Source organism: Coturnix japonica, chromosome 1 (assembly GCF_054131305.1).
Source record: "Coturnix japonica strain WE chromosome 1, WE-NBRP24, whole genome shotgun sequence".
In the NCBI taxonomy this organism is placed as follows: Eukaryota; Metazoa; Chordata; class Aves; order Galliformes; family Phasianidae; genus Coturnix; species Coturnix japonica.
The window spans coordinates 122,033,873-122,049,446 of record NC_140663.1 but is presented as its reverse complement, the minus strand read 5'-3'; the positions used below and the strand labels follow the sequence as shown (position 1 = coordinate 122,049,446).

Sequence of the window (15,574 nt, the reverse complement as noted above, 5' to 3'; positions counted from 1 at the left end):
GCGGAAGGGAGACAGCGAGAAAGGAACTGTTCCGGGTTGCGCCTGCGCAAATGGAAGAGCGGGGGAAGGAGAAGGGGAACGGGCTGGGGTTGCGTTGCGCATGGGCAGTGGGTTCTGTGTGATGGCGGCTGTTTCCCTGCGGGTGGTTGAGGTTTAAACCCTTGTATTGGGACTTGGCTTGAGGATTATCCCACTGGTCGGCAGTTTCACATTCAGTCTGCACCTCTCATCCCTGCGACAGAAAGGGGCAGCAGCTGGCACAGGGCAACGTGATGGCTTCCCAGTCTGCCCTTTGGAAATAGCCAGAGCTGAGCGATTATCACAGAATCACAGAATGACCCGGGTTGGAAGGGACCTCAAGGATCATGTAGTTCCAACCCCCCTGCCTGGCAGGGCCACCAAACATACACATTTACTAGATCAGGTTGCCCAGGGCCCCGTCCAACCTGGCCTTGAACACCTCCAAGGACGGGGCATCCACAACCTCCCTGGGCGATTCCATTGGGACAAAGCAGAGCCCAGCTATACTACACCAGAACAACAACCCACTCTGTAAAATAGGACTGGCAACCCATGCAACAGGGAGCAAGGGCAGTAACCCAGAGCTGGAATGTGTGTCCAGAGAAGAAGTGAGACAGAGCATGAAAAATGAGATACTGACGTAAATCTGCTCTCACAAGTGTGTCCTTCCAAACAACAATGTAAGCCAGCTTATGGGAAGGCAACCCCACCCTACTGACAGCCTGTTAGCTGCTGAGGTACTGCTGATTTGAGGCTGAGTATCCAGAGAGATGTGGGAGACTAAAACAATTCCTCAAAGAGATTTTCTTTTCCTGTGGCTTCTGTCAGAGTAATTGAGATCCAAGAGTCATAGAACCACAGAATATCCCAAGTTGGAAGGAACCTACAGGAATCACAGAGCCCAGCTCCACACAGGTCACCTGGCATTCAAACCCTGAGTCTGACAGTGCTGTCCAAATGCTCCCAGCACTGGGGGCCGTGCCCACCGCCCTGTGGTGCAGCCCCTTTCCCTGACCCCCAGCTGCCCCTCCCCTGGCACAGCTCCATGCCGTTCCCTCGGGCCCTGTCGCTGTCACACAGAGCAGAGCTCAGCGCTGCCCCTCCGCTCCCTGTGAGGAGCTGCAGCCGCCATCAGGCCTCCATCAGCTCCTCTGCTCTGCGCTGAGCACACCGAGGGGCCTCAGACGCACCTCACACATCTTCCCTTCTAGACCCCTCACCATCTTTGTAGCCCTCAAGAAGTGCTACTTCCATGGGTGTTTTCTCAGAAGTGCTTATACTCCTTCATTACCGCTTCCCTTCACGAACTTTCTAGCCTCCGAATGGACAGATATCCCTTCCCATTTCTGAGAATAAGTGGATGGCATTTGTGAAGTGAGCCCCTACTTAGTTAATGTGCCTTCACTAGGGTTTGCTTAAAGTTAATGGAAAGAAGTTTCCTCAGACATCAGGTGAAAGAACCGTAGGGTTTGGTGCTTTAATCTTCATCTGGAGGGGTCACTCTTGCTTCACCAAATGTAAGAACTTAAACGTGAGCGCAGTGACTCAGATATCTGGGAGAGGTGACTGAAGCTAGTGGTAGAAACGTTTTCTTAGAGACCAGATGTAGGCTTAAAACACTTCCTAGAGACACATACTTACACATACATACTTGATTCTCTCATCTGCCTTCAGTACAAACTAAAATACCCGTGTACCAATCCTTGTTTCCAGCCAGTCCTGCTGTGGAAGCAGTGGGGTCATTTTGCCAGCAGGTTTTCTCCAGGAAATTTTTAGCTTTTTGTTTGGTTGGTTTTTGTTTGTACAGAATGCTTTTCAGAACCCAGGGCAAGTGAACTTTTGAAAGTTTCCTTTCACCTTTTGCAATTATCTCTGTTGTTTCTGTAAGGCATAGAGGTCAGAGATGAAGGCCCTGTGCAATCCCTGGTGCAGAAGTGTGGGAAGGAGAGAATGATTTGTGCTCTCTTGAAGGTTAGGCTGTGTCAGGCAGATACAGGCTGTCCTGAGGGGCTCTGGGAACCATCCCTTCAAACCTGCTGTGGCAGATGAAGACATTCCTACACCTAGTTGTCCACGTGTTCTCTGTTGGAGCTTGCTGCTCCTGCAGCAGAATTGCAGGGGGAAAGCAAGTCTGTGTTTTGGCTGCTCCCTCTTGTCAATTTGAATTTAACACAGAAGAGTCTGCACACGGATGCCCAAGTACTAAGTACTGAAGCTGCTGCATAGTGAACACGGGTCACAGCCTGGCTATATGCTGCATCAGACTGCTGTAAGCTGCTTGCTGTGCCCTGCGTTTTGTCCCAGTCTAAATCTGTTTGGTCAGAAGTACAGAGCAATGGCCTTCAGAGTTATAAAAGAATGTAAAATTAGCTGTCTTGGCTAGCAGCTATTTTAACTCCCTAAGCTATCATTCTCATTGTCTATGCCATACCCCAGATCCCATAGGATATTTGTTTTTGCTAACTGGATGCCAAATACCCTGTAAGGCTATAACTAATACTAAAAAATCTAAAGTGAGTCACGTAGTTGAACAGCCATAGGAAAATGTGTGCAAGTCCTGCAATAAAGCCTTTTGGCTATTTTATTTTATTCTACAAATAAAGACATTGTCCATTATTAAATGGAAAAAATAATAGCTGGAGATGTATATAGCATGAAACAGTCGTACCCTTCACAAAAAAAACCATTTCTGATTCATTAGTTTATTACAAAATATCCACTCACAAAAAAGCACAAGCACAATCTTTATACTTGTGAAATGAGTTGATATTTCATATACAAAATAATTTCCACATAATTCCATATAATTTTATTTTATATAGAAATAGGTCATTATTACAACAGCTGTACAATACACTACTTTTTATTTAATAATTACATAAAATCTTTCTTAGAAACATATCAACAGAAAACATACAAAAAAAGCGAAAAGTGCATTTCTTCTTTCCCCCCCCCCCAAAGGAAAATTCAACCCTAAATGTTATAATGAAGGAGATATGTAATAGTCTGCAGCATCCCGAGTCAGTGGGCCAAAACACAGTGCATATTTCTTAGAGACTTGCAGTGAGTGAGTTATTCAGCTTGAAGAAGGATCCATCTTGTGTTACGGGAGAGATGCGTGATTGTGCTTAGAATTTGAGTTCACCTTTTGCAATCACAATTGATACAGAAAACAGTCCAGTGTTTTTTTGTTGTTGTTGATTTGTTCTCAGTCCCGAAGAACAGTTAGGGTAAGCTGCATAATACTTTTCAGATTCTAAATCAAGGGTTATGAGCTGTAGACCATCTTCACCAACGACCAGGCTTTCTTTTCCATTGGATGTGCTAATTTGGCCGCAAGGATAAGGAAACAAACTTCTCTTTACAGAAAGTGCCTAGGTTTTGTCCTCTGTGCAGTTGTGCAAAATAATAACAATAATCATAATAAAAATAATCTCTTGTTCTCTCCTCAATAGACCTTTGACGCAGTGCTTTTCATACACAAAAAGAAGAACTGAAAGATTGAAGGCCAAGTACCTCATGTGTCTGTCAACAGTCTTTTGGAATTGCCGGACAGCTTTCCAAGTGACACACCAAGCTGGAACTCCTCCTCCTGTGCACCCAGTGATGATGGAGTTTGCACAGGATGGTGTTCCTCTTTGTTTCGCTCTGCCAGGACGTGCTGTGCTCACAAGACAGCACAGACTGAATCCGGGGTGCCGTCAGTGTGCTCTGTGCAGTAGTCTGTCCCCTGTGGCATCACAGAGCTGTGAAACAAAGGCTCGTGCAACAGCCGAAACAGTAAGTACAAAGTCATTCTCTCCTGCCCCATGTGCCCATTGGTTAAAGCTAATCGTGCATTGATTGTGCTGGTGGGACTCTATCGCAGTGGCTGTGATAAATCTGATGATTCTGATAAGCTATTGCTTCTTCTTGGTAGTTGTTGCTGCTGCTGCTGCTGTGTCTGATGATACCCCATATTTCCTTGCTGTGGTGAGTAAGATGGCAGGAGCAAAGAATCAGTTTGCTCATTGTGCAAAGAACTTGGTGTTTGTACCTACAGATAAAATAAAATTCACCTTGTTGTTTGATTCTTTCACACGTTAGAGCTCGTCGTCCTCAATGAACAGCATGCCTAAAAACATTACTCTTTTGCTGGCTTTTATTTCTGGGGCTGTGTGCTTGGCAAGGGGCTTGCTTACCTATGCTAGGAGGAATGGACTTGAATTGCAGCAGAGAAGATTACAATTAGGCATTGAGAAAGGCTTTCCAGTAGGCATGCCCTGCCTAGGACTTGCCATTTTTCTGTTTAATTATTTGAGGTCGATGATACTCTTTCAGTGATTCCAGTGGAGTTGTGATCAGGTTTTATACACTCAGTTCAGCTCCTTTTCAGACACCTAGAGAGACACATCTTCCTTCCCCCCCCCCCCCCTCCTCCCCCTTCCCCTTAGCTTTAGTATGTGCTGAATTAGGTAAAACAAAAGAAAACAAAACAAAACACCATGGTATTTTTCATCTTCGAATCACCTGGTGCTTCCAGGTGATCTGCTCCAATTCATCTTCTTTGCCTCGTGGAGTCGAAGAAATACTTTAATTTATGGAAGAGATCTGGATATCTGATCCAGATCTTATTTTATGTTGGTGCTGGTAATTAAAAATCATCTTTTGACTTGTAAACTAAGCAAATCTTGTACTTAATAAAGAGTACAAAATAAATCCTAAGGCAGCAATTTTCTCCGTCTAGAAATACACTTGAAATACATCCAGGATAATCTGATTATGTTTCCAATATGCAGGATTAGTAATTTCCTTTGAAACGGTCTGACTGTTCTCACTGCTCCCTCGCTATACTGGAAGGGTACACGACACTGTATCAGTGTCTTGCACATTTCAGTATCTCTGAAATGGCCATCTCAGCCGTGATCAGGCTCCCGCTGAAACTTACAGCTTGGCAAGGCCTGCAGGCCCTGTTTGCACAGCCCATTCGCCTCATTACTCTGTGCATGTGTTTTACACACTGTCTTCTTTGTCCTTCCCTACCTGCAGGTAGCGTTGTTGCTGATGCTGTTGGTGCTGGAGTTGCATAGGTGGCAGAGAGGATGACTGGGAAGGAGGAGTTGTGGCAAACCCTTGGTTTAACACTGCTTGTCCCATCAGAACGATTGGAGAGCCGCTGCTGGAAGTCTGCACTTCCAAGCTTTGAAACATTTGTTGGTTTTGAGAATATCTGTGTGAGAAAGAAGGAAAACAAGCAAGAATAAACCAGTAGAAACAAAGGCCTTTTCCTAGGATATGAGGTGGACATCAACAGTCTTCATAAATAATGCTTAGCAAAAGATTCCAGTGCATCAGATCTGTGCACGTGAGAACCAGCGTCACTGGCAGCACTGCTCTGCTTAATGTTGTGCATGAGCTGGACTTGCAAAGCAGAACACACTGCACCTCAAAATCCAGACCACAGTTTAGATTCATTAGGGATTTTAGTTTATGCGTGTCTTCAGCCACAGGTTCACATCTCAGGCTCATTAAAGCAAATGGCCTTTGATTTTTTATTAATAAGTTCTGAACTGCGGCAGCTGAGAAGTAAATACATTCCCTGTTCTGCTGCCTGTGCTCTGGTATGGCTGCCTGTGGTGGTGGGAATCTCCTGAAGAAAGATGGGTAGGTTTCATTACTTTCTAAGGTGCTTGCAGACATACTGTCAAGTATGGTCAGTAGCTCGTAGCTCCCATAGCTGTGGACCACATTAGAAGAACACAAGAAGCCTCTAGAAATCCTCTAGAATGAGAGACAGACCAAAACCAAAACACTCGGCTCCTCTTGCTGGGCTGCTTTTGCATAGCAAATGCCAAATATGTGCTGTTTTGCAGAAGGCTCAGGGTAAAACCACAATGGAGCTACTGCCAACCCAGCCTAATTCTGTTTATCCTGTAATGGGTGGTGAGATCATACTGTGCTGTGTGTTTTCTAACAGCTGTTCAAAATTAGGGGTTAGTCAGAAATGCTAACGTTTGGGCACTTAGGAAAGGATGTGAGCTCTGAAAAAGGGTCCTGTGAATCAGGCAGAGCACTTGAATGGGGAGAGGTATGTTTGAAGATCAGCCCTATTTATTGAGAGGCTTAAAAGCAGGTCTCAACTGCAGGTCTGTGTGTTGAAGGTTTTAATTCAAGGTAATCTTGAGCAGCAACAGTTATGTTTGAAAAAGAATTACTGAATACCTGCACTCCTGAGGTAACGTATGGAATCGCTTTAATGATGTATAAAGAACTGATCGTTTTGACAGCTCACAATTAAGGATGGTGACCACAAAAACAAAGAAGCGAACAGCTAAAGGGGAAAAAGATGTGTTTAATGACTGACATTGGTGTTACTCCAGTACTTCCCTGTGCACAGGGGGAGAGCTTTCTTGGTGCTGGTTATTTCAGCTGGGTCAGGACCGACTTTCTTTGGGTCAGAAGTTTCAGCACTGAAGTAAGTGCTGCGTGAGGAAGAAAAGCTCCCCAGCCTGGGCTTCTTAAGATACCACTGACACATTCTGTTTCTCTCTGTAATTGTTAGTGATGTGACCAGGCAGGTGAGGTTGACCCTGACGCTGGAAAACCAGGCTGAGCACAATAACATGCTCCTGATTATATCTATTTTGTCATCTTACTAAAGAAGGCTGTTTCCCCTCAAAAACAACTTTGGTATTTTATCTTTAACAAGCCACATACTTAGCCTGGGATCCAGCCATGCTGAGGTCTGAAGGGTGTCTTGCATTACAGGATGTGGGCATCATAGGCTGAATAGGCTGGCTGAGCAACAGTCTTGCACATGGAAAAAAAGAAAAAGTGATACTGCTGTAAGATAAAGACCATAAAATGCCTTGTTTTGAAAACCAGGACACTTGTAGATAGGACACAAGATTGAGCATAGGAGATGTAACCTCAGCTCTGCTGAGCGGAGGTTTGGGGCCGTGCGTTCCAACTGGGGTCACATGTGCGCCCTTCTGAGGTGCCGGGTTTCAGGAGGGGGAAACTTCTATCATTCCTGCTGGTTTCAGTGGGAGTGGGTTGTATTGCCTCAATATACTTAGTTGGAACTGGAACCTCACCCCCTCCCTCACTCCCACAGGGCAGCCTGAGGCGTTGGACATCTCAAGGCCATGCAGCAGTCTGTGTTGCACCCTACCTGAGCTGCTGGTCATGGCTGCAGCCAGCAGCGGATGCACTGGGACCAGAGCTGGGGCCAGGGCCTCGGCGGGACAGAGGGGTGGAGGGGCCAAACAGTGTGGCCGTGCTGCGAGTTGGGCGGCTGCTGCCTGTTGTCAGCTCAGTGTTCCTCTCTGCCTTTGGGCCCTGCAAGAGAGCAAGGAGGCGGCTGAGGGTCTGCAGTAAGACAGAACTGCTGTGCCAGGATCTCACAAGTCTTGGTTACAAACACTTGATGCTGTGCTTCCATTTCCCCATGCATCTCACATCAATATCCAAGCACTTCAACAGTATGCCATCATGGCAACCAGCGAGTAACTCTCTTGACTGAGATCTTAAAAAGGGGCTTAAGGTGAAGTAAATGCTGTAGGGACACACTTATAATCTGCATGTAGACAGAATAGGGAAGGAAATGCATCACTGCAGGACTGATGTGATTTTACTTGCTTGTCTTGTAACAGCTCAGTGTCTCTTTTCCATATGCGTGCTTCTGTAGTCAAATAAATGATTACCTGGCTCGATATCACACTTGCTTCCCTCAGTACTTGCTGGCTCGGTGTTTGTGGAGATGCAATTTGCCCTGGGAGCTGAGGACTGGGAACAAGCTGCTGCTGAGAAATGACCCCTGATCTCTGCTGCAGTGGCTGTGGCTCTGGTTGCTGAATATTGCTGAAGCTCAGGGACACCGCTGGCTGCTGTAGGAACATCTGGGAAAGAACAAGGGAGATGTCTTAGTGACGTAGACCAATCGTTACACGTAATGAAGGTAACGGATTTAAATCTAGAGATATTTCCTAAATTAATCACAGCTCTGAATTCACCGTGCATTTACTGTTAGTTGGAAATAAGGTATTTCCTGTGTTAATGATTCTGCTGTCTCTGGTTTCTTTCTTTCTCCTTCTAAAAGTGCATCATAACTTGTGAAATGTGTCCTGAAGGTAAAAGCCTTCACTCCATGGGGCAGGCAGGGCCTTTCTGAGGGCAGTTCACTGTGCATTTATCATATTCTGGGGCACCCTGACCAGAAAGCAAAGAGTAACTGCATGTGTTTTTAATCCTTTCATTTTTCCTTTCAACAAATCAGCCTGTCTTTCAGGCAAGGCTGCTATTGAATTTGTCTCGGAAAATTCAACACCTTCTGTACAGTTGGGTCGCTGAATGTATTTAATGAGGCCACAGCGAGGCCAGAGTTGTCCGTGTTGAATGGCTGTGTCCTTATCATTGAGAAGATGTGTAAACAGGCAGTCGCTGTCATTTATCTGATTTCCCATCAGGAAGCTGTCACCTGGTGTTCTTCCTAATCATGCCACGCATTCAGCTTGTGTGGGAGAACTAGAAGCCACTCTGCAATTGATTTACTCTCCATTCTTGCACTGCAAGATGAATCTTTCTTCTTCAAAAGCTGCAGGGCTTTGGAATCTTTTTGCTTTTCTAGAGGCTATTTCTTTTACTAGAGCTATACAAAAGAAAAAGGCATCTTTTAGAACTGCTCATAATTAACGCTACCAAGATATCTGCACAGTATTTCAAATCTATCCTCTTGCCATCAAGGACTGTACAAAGCGGTGCTTCCCAGGTAGTTGAAGGCATTTTTGGTTCAGATTCTGGTTCCACGCCACTACTACAAGTGTGGAACTCCATTAATATAAGTGGAGCTACCGAGAGTTTAAATGAAATCAGAATCACAATTGTTCTCTTCATTATTCATCCATCAGTCTCACTCACAGCAGTACGTCTGAGGTACACCCAGTAATTAGTACACCTTTATGCAGCTCATTGCTATATTAGCAGTTCCCTAAACTATCATGTCCCCTGTCATTTCTTTTGGAAAGAAAACCAAAAACCCACACCTTTCTCCAAAGAACCAACACAATGCATTGATTTTCTTTGCATAAGTGGGGACTGATCTACCATATTTGTGCTTATTTATCTGGCTTTAAAAACATAGTTTTAATTCAAAGATAATGAATCTCTGCCTGCCAAGATTTTACTCAGAAACAAGGTAGAGACAAATCTTACGTTAATCAGTTACTTTAATGAAAGAAGTGGGTGATTAATGAAAATGTTAATGGACCTCAAGCAACGATGCGGTGTGTTTCAGGTCCTGTAGACTAACTAAACTCAAAGATGCTTGACAGAAATAAATGGGTCAAGTCACAGAGTTGTGTCTGCTTGCAGCAGGTCTGAATTAGCTCCGAGTGTTTTCCTTTAAAAACCCTGCTCGCTGAGTTTGGAGCCGTTACATACCAGCAAGACAGATGGTCTTGCAACTTCTGCCAAGTAAATAGGTCTTATTATGAATAAATCAAAGGCAGAAATTATGAAAATTTGCTTTCTTGTTTATTTTTGTTATATAGAAGCTCAGCTTTGGACACGTTTGGTAAATGAACTTGATTAACTCCAGCAATGAAACCACTCTCCACTGATATAAAATGTTTGATGTAAAATTCAGAGGAGGCAGAGAAAGTGGCCTGATTCCAAACACGTCATGTGGACTGTGAGCCCACTCTTCCCAACAATGCTGGCACAAGGTATGATCTTAAGGAGCAACATCTTAAGTGTCCTTCCTGGATATGGTGCACAGTGTTGGTGAAAGTCCATCCAATGTGAACTCAGTATCCATCAATGCAAATGTTGGACAGGGTGGAACTTGCAGCAGATGACTTACTCTGCGGTGAGCTGTCTGTGTGCCTGCCTTACTTGGAGGCAAAGGCTAAGTAGCTTATCGTTGACAGGAAGCAGAGTAACCTACTTTGCAACTACCAGAGTGTGCCACTGGGTAGGAACGTGCACAGTTGGCAGCCACACTATGAATTTACAACCAAGTTTATTGCAGTAAGCCAATTTCTTTTGTTCCCGTGTTCATGCCCGGAGAGGCCTATGAGTGTTTTGTATCGAGGGATGAACTCCGTTGCGTTAAAATGGACAAAGCAGCATTATTACTGACTGAACACAAACGCCCTGCAAAAACAAGATGAGGGCAGGAAGCAATGGTATCATTTAACCTTTATCCCTACAGAACTGGAAGGCTCAAGACACCTCATAAAATAAAACTTAACTTGAGAGAGTACTGAAGTAGGGAGCTGCTACCTGCAAGTTAAGCCTGAAAGCAAAAACGTACTCCATTTGTGCAGAACAGTTTTTTCCTAATGTATCTCTTGTGATAGTCCTGCCTGAATTCCTCTGAAACTCTGCAGCTTTAAATAGCAACACAAACCCCATAATAAAGAAATCTTTTCCAGTCGGAACAAATCCAAACAGATAAATCAGCGGCCCCATAACTGCGCTGCCAATGATGACATGTCTTGTGGCTGATTTAGTGAACTGCAAGATCAGAGAAGCATCTTACAAATATTTTTTAATTGGCCAGCTTGTTAACATACGCAGCAAAGCTGCAAGGGAGGGAAGGGGCCCTCTGACAGCCCTTGAGATAGTCGTTCTCTGCAGCTAATGGGTGAATTGCACTGGCAAGATGTGAGGGAGACAGCTCTTTGACTCTTTGCTGCTTGGATAATCAGGTGATGACAGCTCTTTGTTACAGGAATCAGGACTCCCTCAGTAAAATACCTGCAGAGGAGAGAGGTGCAGCACTGGGGATCTGAGATTCACTGACTTTGAAGAGAGATTGGCTTGCAAATTATGGGTGGATATGTATGCTCTCATTTTCACTTCTTGCAAGCTGCTCAGTCTCAGCTCTTCTTTCTGCCTTCCTTTCCATCCACAATTCATTAGCCAGACTGTTCAAATCTGGCACAGAAAACGACATCCTTCAGACTTCTGAGGTTACTCCTGCTGCTGCTGCCCTTAATGCTTTTGTTGGTCAGGAAAGCAGTACCAGGGACTTAATGGGGTTTTGAGCACTTTGTTCGGGGCCTATGGCCCTCCTGCTAGCTTCATCTTTCATTGTGCAAGGCTCTTGGAAATAGTTACACATGCAGACAACTGAGCTTGACATCTGTCCGGTTGGGAAAGTGCTTTTGGTGAAGTGCTGCACTACATCTTTGAAGACCTCTGAAGGAAATGGAAATTGGGCTTTAATACCCCACGGTGCTACCTGTACGCTTTGGGACCATATGCTAATAAAGGAGCTAGTGAGTGAAAACCAGGGAACGCTTCCCCCTTTGTGTCCAGCCCACGGCACTCCCCCATGCTCACAAGCAGCACAGCCCCGTTCTCTCTGTGGAATATTAAGATGACCAGAAATGTGCTCCACAGTAAGGCTCTTCTGTTTGCTGCTACGCTTTGCAGCCTTGTTAAGAGACACGGGTTGATGTCTGCAGCCATGCAGCTCCCTCAGTGATGAAATCTGTTTGGCAGAGCACATGGTTAGGTTTCCGACTTCACAGTTTACTCCTGTGAGTCACAGAAGTGCTACAAGTGAAATTGTGAGGCTTTATTTTAAATTGCCCCTAGCCAAGTACGACAAAGCTAATCCCCAGACCCACTCCATCCTTGCAATGGCACAGTAATCTCTTTTTTCAATCTAAAGAAAGCAGGAGAAGTAAAAGCGTGACTGCCCGTAGCTTGCTGCCTCATGAGGTTGTTTTTGGGGGGACAGAGAGGCATTCAGATCCCAGAGCAGGAAGACCCTCCCCATCCAGCTATACAAAAACAAAATCTCCTTTCTGCATGTCAGAAGGTGCTCTCATTTTCTATTTTTTGCCTGGATTATGTAAAAAAGGGGAAAAGAAGGATCAGGGTATATAAATATTGAAGACTTCACAGAGGGAGAGCTATGTTTTTTTGCACAATTAGAAGGAGAAGTGAAAATATCACATCTCTTGATATTCATAATAACAATAACAGCTTTCAGACACATGCCAAGATTCTGAATATTCTGGACAATTGCAGAGGGACTTCTCCTTCCTGCTAGTCACTGTCACTGCAGAACCAATAGAGGAAATACACTGAAACTAAGCCTGGTCTGCCTGTATGTTTGTATGGGAACACGAACAGGGATCCTGCTTCCAGGATCTTTCACTGCTGTGCTGCCTTACAGTAAAGCACGTGCAGTATCTTAGGTGGCAATGTTTCAAATTTGGCTTCACTGATCCCTTAATTGGCTAAACATATAATAAACATATAATCCCAAATGGTTTTAATACGTGAAAATGCATTTCACAGGTGCTGATGAGAGGTGAGATTCTATTTCTGTGCAAGTCAGAAGCAGATTTCCCATTGGCTTTAGCAGGTCCCATGTTTTCATCCTGTGCTTAAAATGTTCTTTGAGACTTTAATTTCTGTGACAGAGCTTGTCTTCCAAAAATCTTGATAGCACAGTGTTCACAGTGGGTCTCCAGTGCAACTTTTCTAGCAAGGGTCATTTAGCCTGTTATTCATAGTTACATAATACAGGAACAGAGAAGTAATCAACCTGCTTTTAGGAAACCACCATAAAAGTGGATGATTTCTTACATTTGTCATTAAAAGAAACCTGAGATGTACTAAACTGAACATGTTGGTGCAGTAGGGATTAGAGGCCGTACAAAGCAGACATTGTACCAACTCTGTGCAGAGGATATCGAAGACATAAGGACAGCAGCACCGCTGAGTTTCACCCTGAAGGCTTGGGCTGGTCCAGTGACAAATACACTTAGACACCTCCCAGCTGTAAAGGAATGAACAGCAGCAGAGGTTTTGGAGGTTTTAATGTGAGAAGGGAATTAATCTCCTGTACTCTGTGTCCCAGCTGTGGTAGGGTTGGGGAAACAGGGAATGAGTGATCTGAAAGAGATGAGCCCTTGGGGAGTGCCTGAAGGAGGGCTGGTGACTAAGGGAGGGACAGACGTGATACTGAGCACCCTTGATGTCCCCATAAAACACACAATGGATTGATGGAAACTAATGAACTGGAGAGATACAATCAGTGCTGAGTATGAATGTGAACACGTTTCCATTACAGCTGCTCACTCAGAAGACTTAGCAGATAAAGTATTAAAACATTAGTCTAAATGACCCAAATTCTTCCACCCACCACTATGGTTGAGATATTTCGCCTCTTCTTCCAGAGAGCTCTTAATCTTTCCTGAAGTAGGCCACTCAAGAGGCTTTTGGAGTGCAACATCCTCATTCAGGTGAGTTGGCTTTCTCATGTCCACATGCCATAGCCCCAGCATGTCCGATCCATGACCCATGGGCTGCATGTGGCCCGGCACAGATCTCAGTGCAGCCCACCCCCTAGCCTCCCTACCCTTCACTATAAAGGCAGTGGTTCTTCCTGCTCGGCTGCACAACCATCACTCAGCAAGGACCAAACTATGTGCTGTTAACCATATCTGGGCTGAAACCAGGGCATGTGGTGCAGGGCAGTACTAACTCAAATGATAGCAAATAGTGTTATGGATTTTGATACACTGGCTTAACACAGTCTTGTGAACAGCAAAAAGTATGCAGCCATGCTTTCCATTGTGATAAAGGAATCTGAGAGCAGGTTTCAAGATTGCAAAAAAAAAAGAAACAAACAAAAACAAAAGGCATCAATGTTTTGGTATATTTTCAACTCCATTTTCAATCAGCACAAATATATTACCTGAAAAATTTCAAGTGGAATGTATAGAGTTGCAATCAGATACTGAATTCAAAGATCTGATCGTGTCTCTCTACTGGACTTTCATAAGCCACATTTTAGCAAATATATCACCACAGTGAGGTAGTGGGTGGGTGGGTGTTTCATAGCAGCTGTGGAACAGCGGGTCACCTCCTCTGGTGCAGATAATTTGGAACGCTTCTTCATGGCTGGTAAAAATGTGTAACTAGTGGTGCTGACTATGATGAAAAATAGTTTTTTGTAGCCAAGAATCAGCTCTATTGAACAGTGTTATTGTGCTCATTGTATGGGTTGTATTTACCATGGAAATAAATAGGAGGCATTACTTGTGAAGCATCCTAAGCATATGTGGCCCAGGGCAATTCCTCTTTACTCAATGCAACCCCAGCAAGTGAAAAGATCGGACACCAGTGCACCTAAGTCCTGGGGCTAATTTTAAGTCACCAGCCCTATCAAGTGCTTCACAGGAGGATACTTAGCCCTCCCAGCAGCAACGCACCTGCACACTGGAATCCTGGACCAGGCAGAGCTGCTCCTGGATCTTCTGGAGCTCCTCCTGTTGCCAGCGGATGTTGGCCTGCAGGATCCGCGTTCGCTGCTCTAGCTGGTCCTTGATGGTCTGGAACATGCTAAACTGGGCAGAGAACTTAAAAAAAAAGGAGGAAAAATTAGGCTTTACAAAGAAAACAGGCCTTCATGCAACACTATTCTGTAAGAAGTTATTAGTTTTTTGACCGCAGAGCACAGTCAAAGGGCTAAAGTATGTGTTTGTAATATACTACCATCTAGGCAGAGATAAATCTTTTCTATTTTCAATTTTACGCCCATATATTAAATTGCTTCACTTACAGTGATCTGCTTACAACTGACCCTGTTCTGTTAAGGAATTATCGGAATGCCCATTTTTGAGAGTACGCTGCTTTAGAATATCAAGAGCATCTTAACTGGATGGCAAATGAGTGCATTTTTATCACTGGCTTGTATTTGGAGCCCTTAGCACAGCATAGCTGTCTATTCCAAATGTGTTTTACCAATACTTTCATTTTTCCATGCAGGAACAGCTGCATTGCAATGGTTTATTCTGCTGTTTACTTACTATAAAATCATGCCACAGCTCGTCACAGCAAACGTTTTCTAGATTTCTGCCACTGTGCAGTGGCCAAGCTGCAAGAAATACTCATTAAGCTATTTTTACACATGAGGTAGAACAAATAGCTCGGCTCAGTGGGAGAAAGGCTATCCTAAACAATAATGTAGAATGGAGATCGCTAATGAGGGTCAAGAAGAAAGTGCGGCCTCCATAGCAGCAATGCTTTGCACCAAATGGAATGGCTCCATAAACAAAGAGGGGACAACATGGCCGTAAATACTCCGTTTTCTTTGGTGTCTACATGTATAACTCAATGTCCACCAAAACTCATTATAACTTTAATTGGCTTCGGAACTGTTGCATTGCACAACTTCATATTCCAAAAGTAAAAAACACACTTTGAGACAAACCCACAGTGTTACGGCTTCAAAAATAAATCAGTGTGCTTTTCTGTTATCAGGGCATCTAAGAATCCAAATTGTCTTTGAAAAGACGCAGTGCTGGAAGCATCCAGGAGAAAAGAAAGGAGAAAAGGAAAGAAAGAAGGCATTTTGCTATGACTTGTTGAACTCGAAGATGGCGCATTGTTCCCATGGCTGTTTTTTGTAGCTCTATGCTGGTGGGTGAAGCACACAAAAATGTATTGCTGTTGATTTTAAGTCATTACTCCATTGTTTTACTCAGCATCTTTTATAAGTAAGATATTTGGTTTCTCATTTCCCACTTAACAGCAACAGTAGTTA

The 15,574-nt window shown here is 44.2% G+C and overlaps 1 protein-coding gene across 6 annotated transcripts in view; it reads right to left on the bottom strand.

Moving 5' to 3' along the window:
• Positions 1 to 2,707: 2,707 nt before the first annotated feature.
• NPAS2 (neuronal PAS domain protein 2) overlaps positions 2,708 to 15,574 on the bottom strand; it is an 89,537-nt gene continuing 76,670 nt past the window's right edge. For all 6 annotated transcript variants that reach the window (XM_015850382.3, XM_015850400.3, XM_015850407.3 and 3 more), the window contains 6 exons: positions 14,241 to 14,387; positions 7,707 to 7,901; positions 7,175 to 7,341; positions 6,718 to 6,810; positions 5,044 to 5,230; positions 2,708 to 4,057 (listed from right to left, as the gene is read on the bottom strand). In XM_015850382.3, coding sequence (XP_015705868.2) covers positions 3,881 to 4,057; positions 5,044 to 5,230; positions 6,718 to 6,810; positions 7,175 to 7,341; positions 7,707 to 7,901; positions 14,241 to 14,387 — 966 coding nt within the window. In that variant the 3' untranslated portion in view covers positions 2,708 to 3,880. The remainder of the gene's footprint in view (positions 4,058 to 5,043; positions 5,231 to 6,717; positions 6,811 to 7,174; positions 7,342 to 7,706; positions 7,902 to 14,240; positions 14,388 to 15,574) is intronic.